The sequence below is a fragment of the Odontesthes bonariensis genome, chromosome 15, assembly GCF_027942865.1.
Source record: "Odontesthes bonariensis isolate fOdoBon6 chromosome 15, fOdoBon6.hap1, whole genome shotgun sequence".
NCBI classification, from domain to species: domain Eukaryota; kingdom Metazoa; phylum Chordata; class Actinopteri; order Atheriniformes; family Atherinopsidae; genus Odontesthes; species Odontesthes bonariensis.
In genome coordinates this window covers 29060380-29074825 of record NC_134520.1, presented here as the reverse complement: position 1 = coordinate 29074825, position 14446 = coordinate 29060380, and the positions used below count along the sequence as shown (strand labels likewise).

The following is a 14446-nucleotide window of genomic DNA, read 5'->3' as shown; positions in this document are numbered from 1 at the left end:
TACACAAACTTGGATTTAAAAACTGCTTTTCTCTGATGGAAAACACATCATTTACCTCATCTACTCCAACCAGGGACCATTGCTAATCGAAGCGTGATCCATTTCTGCCCCAGCGCTCTCCGAACACATTAGTTACTGCTGCCGGATGCAATCCTCTCTTATCCCAGAAATCTTTAAAGACTCAACAAAAACTTATTTATTTTCAGGTTGACTCCCCTGGAGGGATTTTTAAATTATGCAGTGTGTTTTGAGTGTATTTCATTGGACCCATCAGGATATAAACTCAATACACATGCAGAGAACCGTGTAAAATGGAAATGATGGAAATGTGAAAAAAGACAGAGGTTTGCAGGTGACAGAATACTCATGCTGTCAGTTCATGATTAAAGTACTGAATAAGCATTTGGCCTTTGGAAGTGTTTACTGAGCATTATCATTATGTCCTGATGACTTGGCTATGTAAAATACATTTAGTCTGTTTAGCATCTAATGGTTTCAAACATCTCCATATAATCTTGAGACAAACTCAATTGTATTTGAGCATCTTACGCCTTTAAAAAAAAAATGTATTCATCAAATTCAAACCAATGAAATGCATCTTACTTTGAATAACAGTAACAATCTTCCTGTTCTGACTCCTTCCTGTCTCCACTTAATGCCACTTAAATCATATGCAGGTAAAAATGTGATGAATACCTCATCTCACCCGATCCATAACATGATTACAGAAGAAGATACACTACTTGAAAGACATTACAGCCAACAGCCACTGGTTTCAAAAAATATGGTTAAAAATGCATTGCAGACATAAGTCTTGTTTCCCCATCACTGACAAGTGCAGTAATTTACTTTCACGAGCCCTGAAAAGGAAACATTTTTCTCCTTTTGGATCCAAATAATCTTTGGCAATATGTCACACATAACGTGCTGTATTTCCATATTTATGATGTTAAATCATCCTAGTGAATCTTTAAACTTCCTAATTGATTGTGTATTCTTGTGTGTTTATGTGTTTTTTTTACAGCTCCCTCAGTAGTTCCCATAATGCACCAAATAAGCTCAACGAGCCGCAGCTTTTCGTTGTCATGGCCACCACCCGAACAGCCCAACGGAATTATCCTTGACTACGAGATCCGATACTACGACAAGGTAGAGTGGGATGATAAATGCCTCTGAGTGTGAGGGCAATTTGGTGTTATGGTCCCCACCGGTAATCTGTTGAGAGTCGATAAAACAGACAAATCAATATGAACTGCATCAAAGTCATCTCATAATCTGTTCCAGAGGACTGTTACTGAAGACTAGCAACAGTCTCACTTCCTCACAAACACATCAGTTCATGAAATCCTGAATGAGAGTTAAAACGTTGCTTCCTTCATTCTTTACAGGCAGAATGAAGCCCCCCCCCCCCCAATGAATTCATGCTTTTACAGCTTGAATTCAGTTTTTCACTGCAGGCTTTCACTTGTTACACATAAGTCCATCGGGAGAAAATGTTGCAGTGTCTGTGAACTGCAGCAACAAACATTGCTCTATTTGCTGCTGAGTGAGATTGTTTCTGGGATTCGTTTCCTTCGCGTGCTATGAAAATGTGAGGTTCATGTTTCTGTTTATCTCTTCTTCCTCAAGCGTATGCACCAGAAGTCATGATTTATACATACATGCTTTTAACCAAAAAGCCTGCAAGTGTTGCTTCTGGTCTCTATGCTGTCTTTTACACATCATGTTGTTTTATGTTTTTCAGCCTTATGAGGAAAAATTAAAAATGAATTCTGTAGTTATAGAACTGTTAGAATAACATATTCTGTACATGCATACACACACATACATATATATGAATTAATTGCATAAATGTATAAATCAATAGAATTAATCCAAATGAGTTGGCATAATAAGTAGTTAAAGACATTATTGTGAGCATATTATTGTTTAGTACCTGAATGCCGATGTCGGCTGAAGTTGTTGGACTTTATCTGCCTCAGCAATAGCTTTTCTCACACACTTTTACCAGCATAAATATGGATAATTAGATTTACAGAATAATGACTCAAACACAGGCAGAGACAACATGACAGATGTTTTTAAGTCTGTTCATTCTTCACAATATACTCAAAACAATGATCAGCGAACAGTGTGTACTGCAGCTTTTGCATTTGTTTTCATGCCATAATTGATTGTTTCACGCGACCTCATGTGGCAACTGTAACACTGGTTGATGAAAATCATTACGACTGTGTTCAGGGGTTGAGAGACTAGACATAGTAATTAATTAAGGATGGCTAAAGGCAGAAACCTGTTTACATATTTCATACATTTGTAAATCATGTGATTGATGTATTTTTGCTGACGCTGGTGTTACATGTCTGTTCATATATCATCTTTTTACAGTATTATCTTATGATAAGTCAGAGTTGATCGCAGAACTGCTATTCATAAATCAGGGAGCCAGTAGTCATACTGACATGGTCTTACAGTGATGGAAAGCCTTTATTCAACAAATATGCACATCCATTTATTTAACTGACTACAGTGATCTGTGTACAAAACAGAGATGTGTGTCACATCAAATAAGGCAAGGCAATTTTATTTATAGAGCACAATTCATACACAGGGCAATTCAAAGTGCTTTACAGCTACATAAAATCACAAGAAGGCAATAAAACCATTAAAAAGGAATAAAAAAAATAAAAGAAAGAAATTTAAAACCCATTAAAATAATCATTAATTAATTAAAAAGTGAAGAGTGCAGATAAAATACTTTCAGGTGTCATATGCACAGCTAAATAGAACTGTTTTCAGCCTGGATTTAAACATTGTCAGAGTTGAGGCCTGTCTCATCTTCTGGAAGACTGTTCCAGATTTTAGGGGCATAAAAGTGAAACGCAGCTTCAGGAAAGTTTTAAGTGATTCTTTTATTTTTAAATTGATTTCTTATGAGTTTATTCCATGCAGTGTTGACAAAGTCGTTTGAGATGCTTTTGGATCATGAGCTACAGCATACAATATTAAAACTACTTAAGATCTGCAAAGATCTATGAAGATACAGTTGTATTAACTGTTTAATTGGTCCAAAGAAAAACTAAGAAGTAATGTTGGCACTTCAAATCAAACATACCAGTTTTCTCTGAAAAAGTTATTTAGACAAACCTTTGTTTTGAATAGCATATTTACAGTATACAGCTGTGCCTAACAAATCATCATATCAGCATTTTCAGGACCATTTTTGATATTTGCACACATTCTAAAGGAGGGAATGCCACTCCGTTTGTAGATGGCAGGCACAATTATTCCCCTTTTATTTGCTGAGTGAGATTGTCTCCAAGATTCATCTCCTCTGCTTACTGTGGTCATGTTGGCTTCAAATATCTCTGTGGACCTTAGTGCGTTCCTAAAGTCAACACAGATAGGTATAACACAGATTCCTATATCTGTGAAGGATAACATCTCTTCAGAAAAACAACCTTTTATTCAGACCTGGGTGTTAAGGATTCCTCACATTTTCTCTTTGTAACCCCATTTCCAACCACTTGCAGGTACATTAAGGGATGGAAAAATACCTTTTAACCTTTTAAGTCTTAGCAAGTTTGCTTTATCCTTCCCACAAGAAGTCCAAGAAGTGCACATTTTCTGTTTATCTCTTCTCTTGCCTGGGGGCAGATGAAGTTAGTCTAGACATCACTCTCCCTATCAACATCTGCCACCTCCTCCTGGGTGATCATGAAGTGTTTTGCAGCCTGATTAGATATGTAATCCTTCCAGCATGCTCGGAGTCTACCCCAAGGTTTAATGCCGAGTGAACATTCTAAGAAAATCTCCACAAGGAGGCACCCTGAAGGCAACCTTATCTACACTCCCTTCAGATGTCTGAGCTTCTTACCCTGCAGTCATCTGCAGAAAAGGCAAATACACCCTCTGTGAATGCTAAAGTTTTACACTGCAGGACATGGATAAAATCCAGGTGAATACAACCTGAACAAGATGAACAACAACCCATGACACATAACATAGTGTTATTATTCATAGAATAGAAACTCACCCAAATACCCTTCCTACTTCCATAGGAACTACATAGCAGTAAATTGCAGCCAGGTGCAGTTAATGAAAGTTACTTTAATTAATTTATCATTAGCAAGTGTGACCACCTCCATAAAAGCAGATTTTTTGGGGGTAGTTCGGATGGTATAAAGCATTCAGGTGTGATGACTAAGGCCAAGGAGAACTAGTTGCTGTTGGCTATGAATGTGGAATGAAATATCTGGGAGCAATTTGGAGTGTGTCAGAAAGTGAGAAAGTTTATACACGGGTCAATTTAAGTCAGTTGCCAATCTTCCAGTTGCCAGGTGTGGATGTCCCAGCAAGTTCACCCTCAGACCAAGCTCAGGCCTCAGTTAGTATGGAAAATGTTAAAGTTCATGACACTACAATGAGAAAAACACGATAAATAGGATGGCTTTTTTGGAAGGGTTCCAGAAGAAAGCCTCTTCTCTCTATAATAGAACAAAGGACCATGGTGGGGACCAAAGTAGTGATGTTTGGTCATGATAAACAGTAAGCTGTTTATAAAAACTAACACAGCATATCAGCACAAACATTGCATACCAATTGTCAAGCATGGCAGTGAGGAGTGGTGATTTGGGCTTGTTTTAAACCGTCTGTATACCACAATGTTGTAGAGTCAAAGGTGAGGCGAGTAATGATGACTCCAACAGTCAGACGGCTAAAACATTGATAAAGGTCATGCAACAGTATAACAATACCAAGCACAGTATCAGATGTTAACAGAATGGCTGAAAAAGAAGAGAATTATGATTTCACAATGGCCCAATCAAAGTCCAGATATCAACCCCACTGAAATGCTGAGGTGACAAGCTGTGAATGAACAAATACCTGCAAACCTCAATAAATTAAAACAACTTTGTAAAGAAGAGTGTGCCCAATGTTCTCCTCAATGATGTGAGAGACTGATAACCTAATTCAGAAAATGATTACTTCAGGTTACTGCTACTTAAGGTGTTTTCGAATCCTGGGGTTTAGTTAATCTTTCACAATATGCTTCAGCATTTTGTTAGAAAGGTAATGACAGGTCTGATAAAGATCAGCTTATTTTTATTATGTTATAATACGTTAATTCTTAGAATTGAAAGAGGGTGTACTTTCCTTTTTCTCATGACTGCTTTTGTAAATTCAAATCCAGCCTCTCAAGACACTCAAAGTAAAATCAACAATGAGTAATGAGTGACCTGAGCCAGACTTGTTGACACCTAAAATGTCAAATTCCATTAATTTAAATTAAATCCCCAAAGTGACATTATATTTCTGTATTAGGATCTATTTGTGTAGATAAAAAAATCTAATTAAAATCTTTTGACAAATTATTGGAAAATGAAGCAGAGAGAGAAGTGTGGTTATGAAGAGATGGTAACGAATGAATTGGGGTCAAACGTCCTCTCCCCTTGTCTCCGTTTTGTTCCTTCTCCCGGTCCTCTACATGTCCTCTTATCTGCAATTCCCCTGGAGTTCGACGGGAGATTCCTGGCATTACTGCTCCCACTTGGAAACAACTTTTCATTGGCAAGGTTGCGCATCATTACAGATGATAAGAAAAAAGGGCCAGAATTTCCAGCCGAAATCGTTCCACCAGCACAGCATCCAGTTTAGCTTCGAAAAATGTTGAAAGAATCTGTGTTTTAACAAAAAAAGCTCAATAGACAATCCCAAAAAATACAAAAAATCTACTATTTATTCAGAGCTACTGCAACAGGCTGCCCCTAGTGCATTGAAATTTTTATAACAATATGCAAAATACCAATTTATTTCAAGTGGTATTTCTCATCACATGTCTGTGGACATACTTCTGTTCATTTTATTTTGTCATTACTTTGACAGACAGTAGCTCCCTCTTAGTGTCCCTTACGGCAACAGTATATTAGACACTTGAAAAAGATGCAGTTTTACTTGTGTACAGCAAAAAAGATTCAAGTGTGCATGCTACTTTTTCTTTTTATTATGAACAGTACTTGAAAATGAGTTTACATCTATTAAGAAAAAAGGACTACTGCATCAATTTTACTCCTAGTGCAGACCAGAACTCTTGCCACTCTGCTCTCTGTCGCCACCTGACTGAAGCAAGCAACCCTTCAGCTGCTTTGAAATTGCCTTAATCTGGATGAACAAAGACACTACGGAACAAAAGACCTCATGGCAGAGTTATTTGAACAAACTAGTCTGAATGTCAGACTTTGCGCACCAGTGAGAGACTCTGATTCAGGGAAAAAACATGTAGTGCCAGATTACTTTCCCATCAAAGGCTGCTCAAGCTGTACCGTAGGAAAGAACATTGTTCAAAGAAAGAAACTGTGATTGCATATGAGGTTTCTGTAATTCAGTCAATCGGAAGCAATGTGTTTTCAGCCCGAAAGTTAAATTACTGGCGTATCTATTACCCAAAGGCAAGATGGTCCTAATCTTTTTTGAAGCTCAGCCAACAGCTTCAAAAACACTTAAGATGGATGAAAAACGAAGAGCAAAGCACCTACAAGGGATTGCATATATACACCAAAAAGAACTCATACATCCTCATCCACAGCCCGCACTTCTTTCCTCATCATCTTCCTGTCTCTTCTATATCTCACTGGAACTATAAGCTACAAATAGAGCTACACATGTTAAACAGTCTTGACTCCTGTCAGCCATATTTCCAAATCTATCCTCTTTTGATGAAAGGAAAAAATTAGGCACAGTCCTGAAGTCCATAGCTCCAGAGAAACGAGAGATTCCAATTTAGCACAATTTGACCTTGCAGCATAAGAAGGAAAATGTGTGTCTCATTACTATTAATAGGGGCCATTGATACTTTTATTAATGTGAATCAATCTTAAATAACTGCAAATACCTGTATTGTTTTACTGCTTGAATAACAAAATGAAAAAAAAACATCCATGATTGTGTGATTCATAAAACTAATTGTTATTATCAAATTTGCTCTCCAGCATGTGTGTTGATGCCTTTGATAAATTTCATTAATCTTTTAATTCAATTAGGTTATCATTTTTATATGCTGCTATATGCATTGCATATGCAAGAATAACTTTGGTGTCCTTCAGAAGTATACTTTCAATGTAGTTACATAAATCTGTTTTAATTCTGAGATGTATTTAAATCAGATGCTCTCATGTCTTACGCTCACATTGAAATGCTGCTAAAACGGTCTACTGCAGATCCAGTGTCTAACTGTTTGTATTAAAGAGTTCATAAACATCCTCATTACATATCTCCCATCATCAAATATCATTCTTGTACAAAGCTCATTGAGTATGCCTCCTGCCTAATTAGTGAAGTGCATTTATGTTATTATCGGAATACGTGAAAACATTTAATCAGTTGCTCAAACAACAGAGGTTTGCAGATTCTTCTGTGCAGAACTCATGGTGGTTCAAATGTAATCTTTTCATTTTCCTCACAAAATACAACCTTTTTTTTTTCTTCTTGTGGAAGTGCAGAGAACAGCTAAACTGGTCCTGAAAAATGATAATGATATTGGCTATAGCATTACTTATTGGAAATCTTGCCTACCGACAGTCACTGTCACTTCCTTTCTACCATGACCACTATTTTCATTCAGTTCTGTGGCTGACAGGTTGGAAAATGCTCATGTGACTTCTTTTTGTGACATTTAGGTTTTTCAAGGCATTTTGAAATGCTTAAAAATTGTGTTGCTATTGTTGTGAGACATCTTGTTGTAATGAGCACATCAAAGAGTCAATATTTATACCACGAATATGTGTATACTATAATGGATTTTCAGTAAATGTACTTGCTTGCATTTTGAAATTACACACAGGGAAGGCATGTTGTTTGGTTCCATGTTGCATTATTTTTTTTACAGTTTTTGAAGCTGGTACCTGAAAATGAAAACTATTGGATCATTTTATGCTGTCAAATATCAAGGACAGAATTTAATTAGAATTTATTATCATTTAACATAATTTCCTGATTGCAATACATGTGACATGCCTGCACAACCCCGTGGGAAGGTGCCACATAAATAAATTTTGTGTGAATTCAGCAGAAATGCAGCATCATCCTATCTGCTGTGGCTTCAACACTGTGTGTGTATATAATAGCTCATCCCCATCTGTCACATACAGACTTGCAGCTCTGTTACAGAGAGCGTACAGGAGAGACATCACTCTTTCACACATGAGATGATTATTTTGTGCCTAATCTTGTCAGATCTTCAGGCTCAGGTGGAAATGCAGACCGCCAACAGTCTGAAAGAACCTTTTAGCTCCACAAAAAAGCTCTTGGAACTGAAAACTCAGCTTGAGAGAGAGGACTGCCTTTTACCTTGTAGACAGGTTCGGAGAGAGAAATTACTCCAAAAGAAATTCTAAAGGGGAAAGATTGGCACTCATCCAGCTGTACAATGGTGTCATTTCTTCACTCTGTCCGTGACATTCCCAAAGACAGGGCTACACCACTGCAGTTCTGCCTATAAAAATACAAACTATTCATGAGCAAAAGAACATTATTAGATCTTTTCACAACTCTTCTGTAATTTACTATTCTTTGAAAAGCTGCTCTGCAGCACGTAGTGCCTAAAACTCGAATGTGAGTGTTGTGCATCAGGGCAAACCACAGGGATCCTATCTCCATGTGCGGCACACCTACAGTACATCCAGTTCCATGCAGTGAAAGACTTAGAATAGCGGTGAGTGGAAAGAAATTGCATTGCCTTGCCTTTTTGAAAGTAATTAGAAGGAGTGAGATGCTGTGCTCTCACGGAGATGTTGTACTGTAGCTGCTGTCTGACAGTCACAGATAAAACCCCTATTCAGTTAAAATCTTTGCAGTAACTTTAGCCCTATTTGTGACTACTTTAGATTTTATATTGTCTGATATAGAAACCCATTAAGATTCTGTATTTCTCACTAATAAGCAGTCGACCATACAAACACTAATTTTAGCTCATGGCTTTAAGTGAAGATGTCCGCAGGGAGCAGCTCGATAAGCCTGCAGAAAGAGGACAGACGTTCCCTCGCAGGCAGCTGTACTGCACTTCTTCTTCGTGCAGTTTTGTAATTTCTCCACTTTCCTCTCCTTCATCAACTCCTGCATTCCTCCCTGACCCCCTCCTCCCTCACTCCCACTCTATAGATAATGAGTTTTAACATAGTAAATTTGATATGGCAGAGGAAGGCAGGATTTTTACCCACTGCTTATCTCTGGTTACCAGGCCTCCCCAGATGGGCTGGCCCCTAACCTCTTTACGCAAGCAAGCAAGCATGGAGCCAATGTCCCCACACACACCTCCAAAATTCCAGCCTCACCATATATTCAATACCCCATTTCCATGGCCGCTTTCGAGTATTACTTATTCCTTCTCAATTTTTCTCAATACTTTAGTTGTCGTAAGTTCTGCTTGTAATTTTAACAGTCATATAATTATATATAAAACACTAATACACAAATATGAATAAAGGCTAATTTTTCTCATTTTATAAACACAACTTATCATGATTATGTTATTGTAACTCCACAGCAAAGATAACAATAAATTATAAGAAATCTTATATCATGATAATAAATAGACCCATGCAATGAATGGAGTTAATAACTGACATGGAGAAGATGGGCATTGGTTATGAATATTTATGATATGAAAACTCAATCATCTTTAACCCCATGTCCTCCTCTGATAACCATCCCTCCTTTTCCTCAATCTAGCTGCAATTTTCTCCCACTCTTCTCCCTCCCGAGCTGCCTTCCTCATCTCCATCATCTTTCCTCCTTTTTTCCCTTTGCTTTGCTGTCGACCTACCCACCCCTCCATCCTTCATCCTCATGGCATTATTCCCTACGTCTCCTTTCATGCCATCATCACAGCCTATCTGTCGTTCTCTCTTGTCCTTTTAAATTTTGTCTCAGTAAAACCTTATTATCTGAAAGAAAATGATGGAAGAAAGGAAGCCGAGTCGGAGTAAAAGGAGGGCATAGATGGAGGTAAAAGGTGATAGCCTTGGGCTTATAAGATAGAAATGATAAATTCACCATGGGGAAGAACAGAGGGAAGTCCACAGGCTCACCTGTCTCTGACAGTAATAGCTAATTAACTGGATTATTTCTGTTTTGTATTTGCATGGAATGGAGTAGTGAATAGGTCAAAGGGGGAGGAAAGAGATGAGGAGAAAAATTTGTGGCTTGGGTAAGGATTAGATATCGAGGAGAGGTAAAAATTCAAGGCTAAAAAATAGGAAGAAAATGATAACTAAAGAATTTTAACTAGAAGTGTTTTAGGAAGTAGATATTCAGTTCAGAAGAATATCATTGTCTTTGTTTGTACTATCCTAATGTGTATTAAAGTGATACTCCGGAGTAGATTCAACCTGGGGTCATTTGAACCGTGATATCCAGCCAAGTAGCCCACCCGCAGTTTTTTCGATATTGGCTGAACATCAGCTGAGTTACAGAGTTATCCCGAATAGCTTCGTACAAGGGTTAATGGATCTTGGCAGTATCTCCAAAATTACCACACTAAAATCACATGCCATGACACCAAACTTCTACAGGAGTACAAATATGGTCTGTACTCACCAAACGATGCATTTGGAAGTTTGTACATAGTCCAGGAGTTAATTATTATCAACACAAGCCTGATAGCTTCTCTGCAGCTAAAGCTGCGTCGACGTCACTTCAGAGAGCTGGGAGCTTCAAAATAAGATGAAGGTTGATCTACTACTGTAGACAACAAAGCAAGGCTGCTCAGTTTCTCCATTGATAAAATAACTTCACAACTCTACAACATAAAAATTCATAAAAAAAACATGTAGAATATAGCATATACTTTGTTGTCTACAGTAGTAGATCAACCCTCATCTTATTTTGAAGCTCCCAGCTCTCTGAAGTGACGTCGACGCAGCTTTAGCTGCAGAGAAGCTATCAGGCTTGTGTTGATAATAATAAACTCCTGGACTATGTACAAACTTCCAAATGCATCGTTTTGTGAGTACAGACCATATTTGTACTACTGTAGAAGTTTGGTGTCATGGCATGTGATTTTAGTGTGGTAATTTTGGAGATACGGACCAGGATCCACTAACCCTTGTACGAAGCTATTCGGGATAACTCTGTAACTCAGCTGATGTTCAGCCAATATCGAAAAAACTGCGGGTGGGCTACTTGGCTGGATATCACGGTTCAAATGACCCCAGGTTGAATCTACTCCGGAGTATCACTTTAATGTGTCATAGGCCAAAAGCAAAAAACAAATCCCAGCCGTTTGGTGCTGTCTGTCAAAAATAACACCATTAGTCTTTGGTTCAAGCAGGTGTTACAACCTTACATTCAAGTTTACAGATTGGGCTGGTTCTACCTGATCAGCGTGCATATTTTCAGAAAATATAGATAAATAATTTTCAGAAATAATATATAAAAAGTAAGTTGTGCACCTATTGGAAATTAGACATAATGACAGGAAGGTGGAAGAAGAAGTAGAAGAAACTGAAATAACACAGACACAAACCATAACAGTTTTCTCTTGTCATTCTGTTGAACTTTGAACGTTAGATTGTGAAGAGATAGCAGTTGTATTGTACATGTTGCACATTCAAATGATCATTTGTAAAATGTAACGTATCTGATGCCGGATTTCTACAGAAATCAGTGGTACTGTAAAGCTTTCCAATTATCGCTGAATTATCAACAGACCTTGGTGGAAACTGTGTTAAATTGACAGATTGTAATTTGTAATGTGTAATTCCTGACTGTCATTGCTACCTTTGACAAATTTGACAAGATTCTTTATCAAATTATAATTTTGGGGGGTGAAGACAACTGCAACCTTTTGCTTACTGCAGGTTGCTGCAGTTGTTTTCTCGTCAAGCGGGCAAGATTATCCCTTAAATTAAATTTGGTTTGCTGGCACCTGAACGGTTGATTCATTTAAAATTTCCCTTATCAATGTACAAGTTGAATGAAAACTGTGTTGCTATATTTGTCTATTTTGAATCTACTGTTATGGAGACCATTTTAAGATACCAAGACATGTGAACAACATCAGTATTTCTGTAATCAGCACACTGTTTTTTCTTTAAAATGTACAACATTCTTACAAAGTTTTGCTCTGAGAAGATTGGGTCTCTGGTTAAAGTGTACCCTCTGTTGCCCACTTCCTACTAAAAACACAAGTGAAAATTCAAGGTTGTGTTAGCACACAATGAATCACTGATGGATTTGGTTTGAGATGCAACAGAGCTGTGCATAAGTCAAAAAAATCATGAATTTGTCATTTAATCTTTGAGCTGGATGGAAGCAGAAGCTCATATGGTCTTTCTTCTGTGGTACTGAAATGTATCTTTGTCTGTGTGCCTCCTCCTCAGTCCCAGTCATCAGTCCTGAACAGTTCAGTGGTCCAGAGCGATACACCTAATGTAGTTCTGGAGAGCCTGAGGCCTGGCACTGGCTATGTGGTCCAGGTGAGAGCTCGCACTGTGGCTGGCTACGGAGCCTACAGCAAGGAGATGCTCTTCCAAACCCTCACTGACGGTAAATGTGTGGGTGTTTGGCTGGAGTGTGCGGAGGTGCGGGTGACTGGGGGTTTTATTGTTGAGGAGAAAGAGAGTGCTTGGAGAGGGAATGCAAAAGTAAAAATGTGTCTGTGAAGTAATGAAATTATGCCCTGTATTTTATATTTGTGTATGTGGTGTAGATGTGTTTGAGTGCTCGCTGTCATGTAAAATGACCCATGTAATTTATTTTTTTTCTGATGTGATTCACTGAGTGTGCCATTTGCATCGTATATATTTGCTTTCAGAAATAATTAGTCGGGTGCATGTGAGAGTCACAGACATATGAGGAATATTAGATATGTAAGACATAAGATCTCTGTTCTCAGTATGCTTTTGGATGGTGTGTGTATGTGCCTCTGCAGATGAGTACAAGTCAGAGCTTGGACAGCAGCTCTCCCTGATTGCTGGCTCTTTAGTAGGTGGAGTGTGTATCGTCTCATTGGTCGCTATCGTCATCATCTGTACCAGGTAATGCACAAGAGACACATTTACACAATGCCATCACTAATGTAGATATGTACATGTGTTGGTTATTAGAATGTCCACTGGAGAAAATCTGTTTTGAGAAAATAGAAGAAAATATTCCATGATCCACTTTGTCAAAAGCTTTCAACCACATCTGAGAGCATTTGCCATCATTTGTGTCTTAGTCACATCATCACGCTTTATTTTTACGGTGTGGCAACGGTCGGGGCTCAGGTAGGGGTTATCTCTTAATTTGCTCCAATAGGTATGACATGTGTGGTGTAAAGGAAAAAAAACACTACATATTTAGTGTATATATGTATATATAATAAGAAATGCTGCACAGGTGTATGGGTAAATCAGAACCTCACTGTAGAGGGCTTTTTAAAACTTAAATAAGGCTTTAAAAGCTACATATAAATGGGGCCCATTTACCATTGTTACCATTACATGTAGAATTCCCTGTTATGTAATGAAAATGACCAACTCCATTTGCTGAGGGAGCATGTGAGATACAATGACAGATACACCTTAGATCAATTATTTTTCTGATGACAGGAGTAAATTTCCAGGGTTGGTAAGGTTGTTCGGGTTCCTGGCCAAAAATGCTCACAGCTGAGTCTGTTGTTCAGCTTGCAGGACCTTCAGTGCATGTCATTCATTTGATCTCTTTCCTCCCATTTCTTGTGTGTCTGTTCTAAGTCTAACAAGGTAATTGTCCCACAAAGAAAGGACTTTCAGGTTCACCATGTTTGCTACCCTAGAGCAGCTTGTTCTTGCTTCGCTTTTTGTTTTGTTTTAGTTTTTTTGTCTGATATAAAGCACTATCCAGTCTGAAATCAGTCGACAAGCACCTGCTTATGTTACAACCTGGCTTGTAGGCTTTAACTTTAAGTGGAGACTGAACAGAGAGTTTGGGAAAATAGAGGTTAAGAGCCTAAAGTCTTGGATCTGTCCTGCAAATGTAAGCATGTAGAAGAAAGAATGAAACTGCAAGTCACCTTTCTACTCCTTCATGGTTGCAGCCAAATGAGACAATTAAAAACAGAAGCCCGTATACCACCCAAAGACTCTGACAATGCCACTGCAAGGCCAGTGCAGTTTCAGAAGGGGGTCACAGTAGGCATACCGAATGTTTGGTTGTTCATATCAATACCAGATTTGATACCAAACTCAATAAATCATTTTAGACTGATTAAAATAGGATATTTTATTTTGATTAATTCCTATATTTCATTAGTCTCATCTAGCAGACGATCAAATGTTATTTAACAATATAAAATGCAGTGAGCAGCGTCGTCTTCCAATAGGAAACTACAAGTTTTGGATGCATTGGGAATATAAACTGAAAATTTAAATGATATAATGCTACTTACAGAAATATTACAGCAAAATATTAATTTAATGAAATGAAA

At 38.0% G+C, this 14446-nt stretch overlaps 1 protein-coding gene across 1 annotated transcript in view; it reads left to right on the top strand.

The window, feature by feature from the left end:
* LOC142400727 (ephrin type-B receptor 1-like) overlaps positions 1 to 14446 on the top strand; it is a 90898-nt gene that overhangs the window by 47332 nt on the left and 29120 nt on the right. The window contains exons 9-11 of the mRNA XM_075485876.1: positions 1025 to 1149; positions 12378 to 12543; positions 12929 to 13034. Coding sequence (XP_075341991.1) covers positions 1025 to 1149; positions 12378 to 12543; positions 12929 to 13034 — 397 coding nt within the window. The remainder of the gene's footprint in view (positions 1 to 1024; positions 1150 to 12377; positions 12544 to 12928; positions 13035 to 14446) is intronic.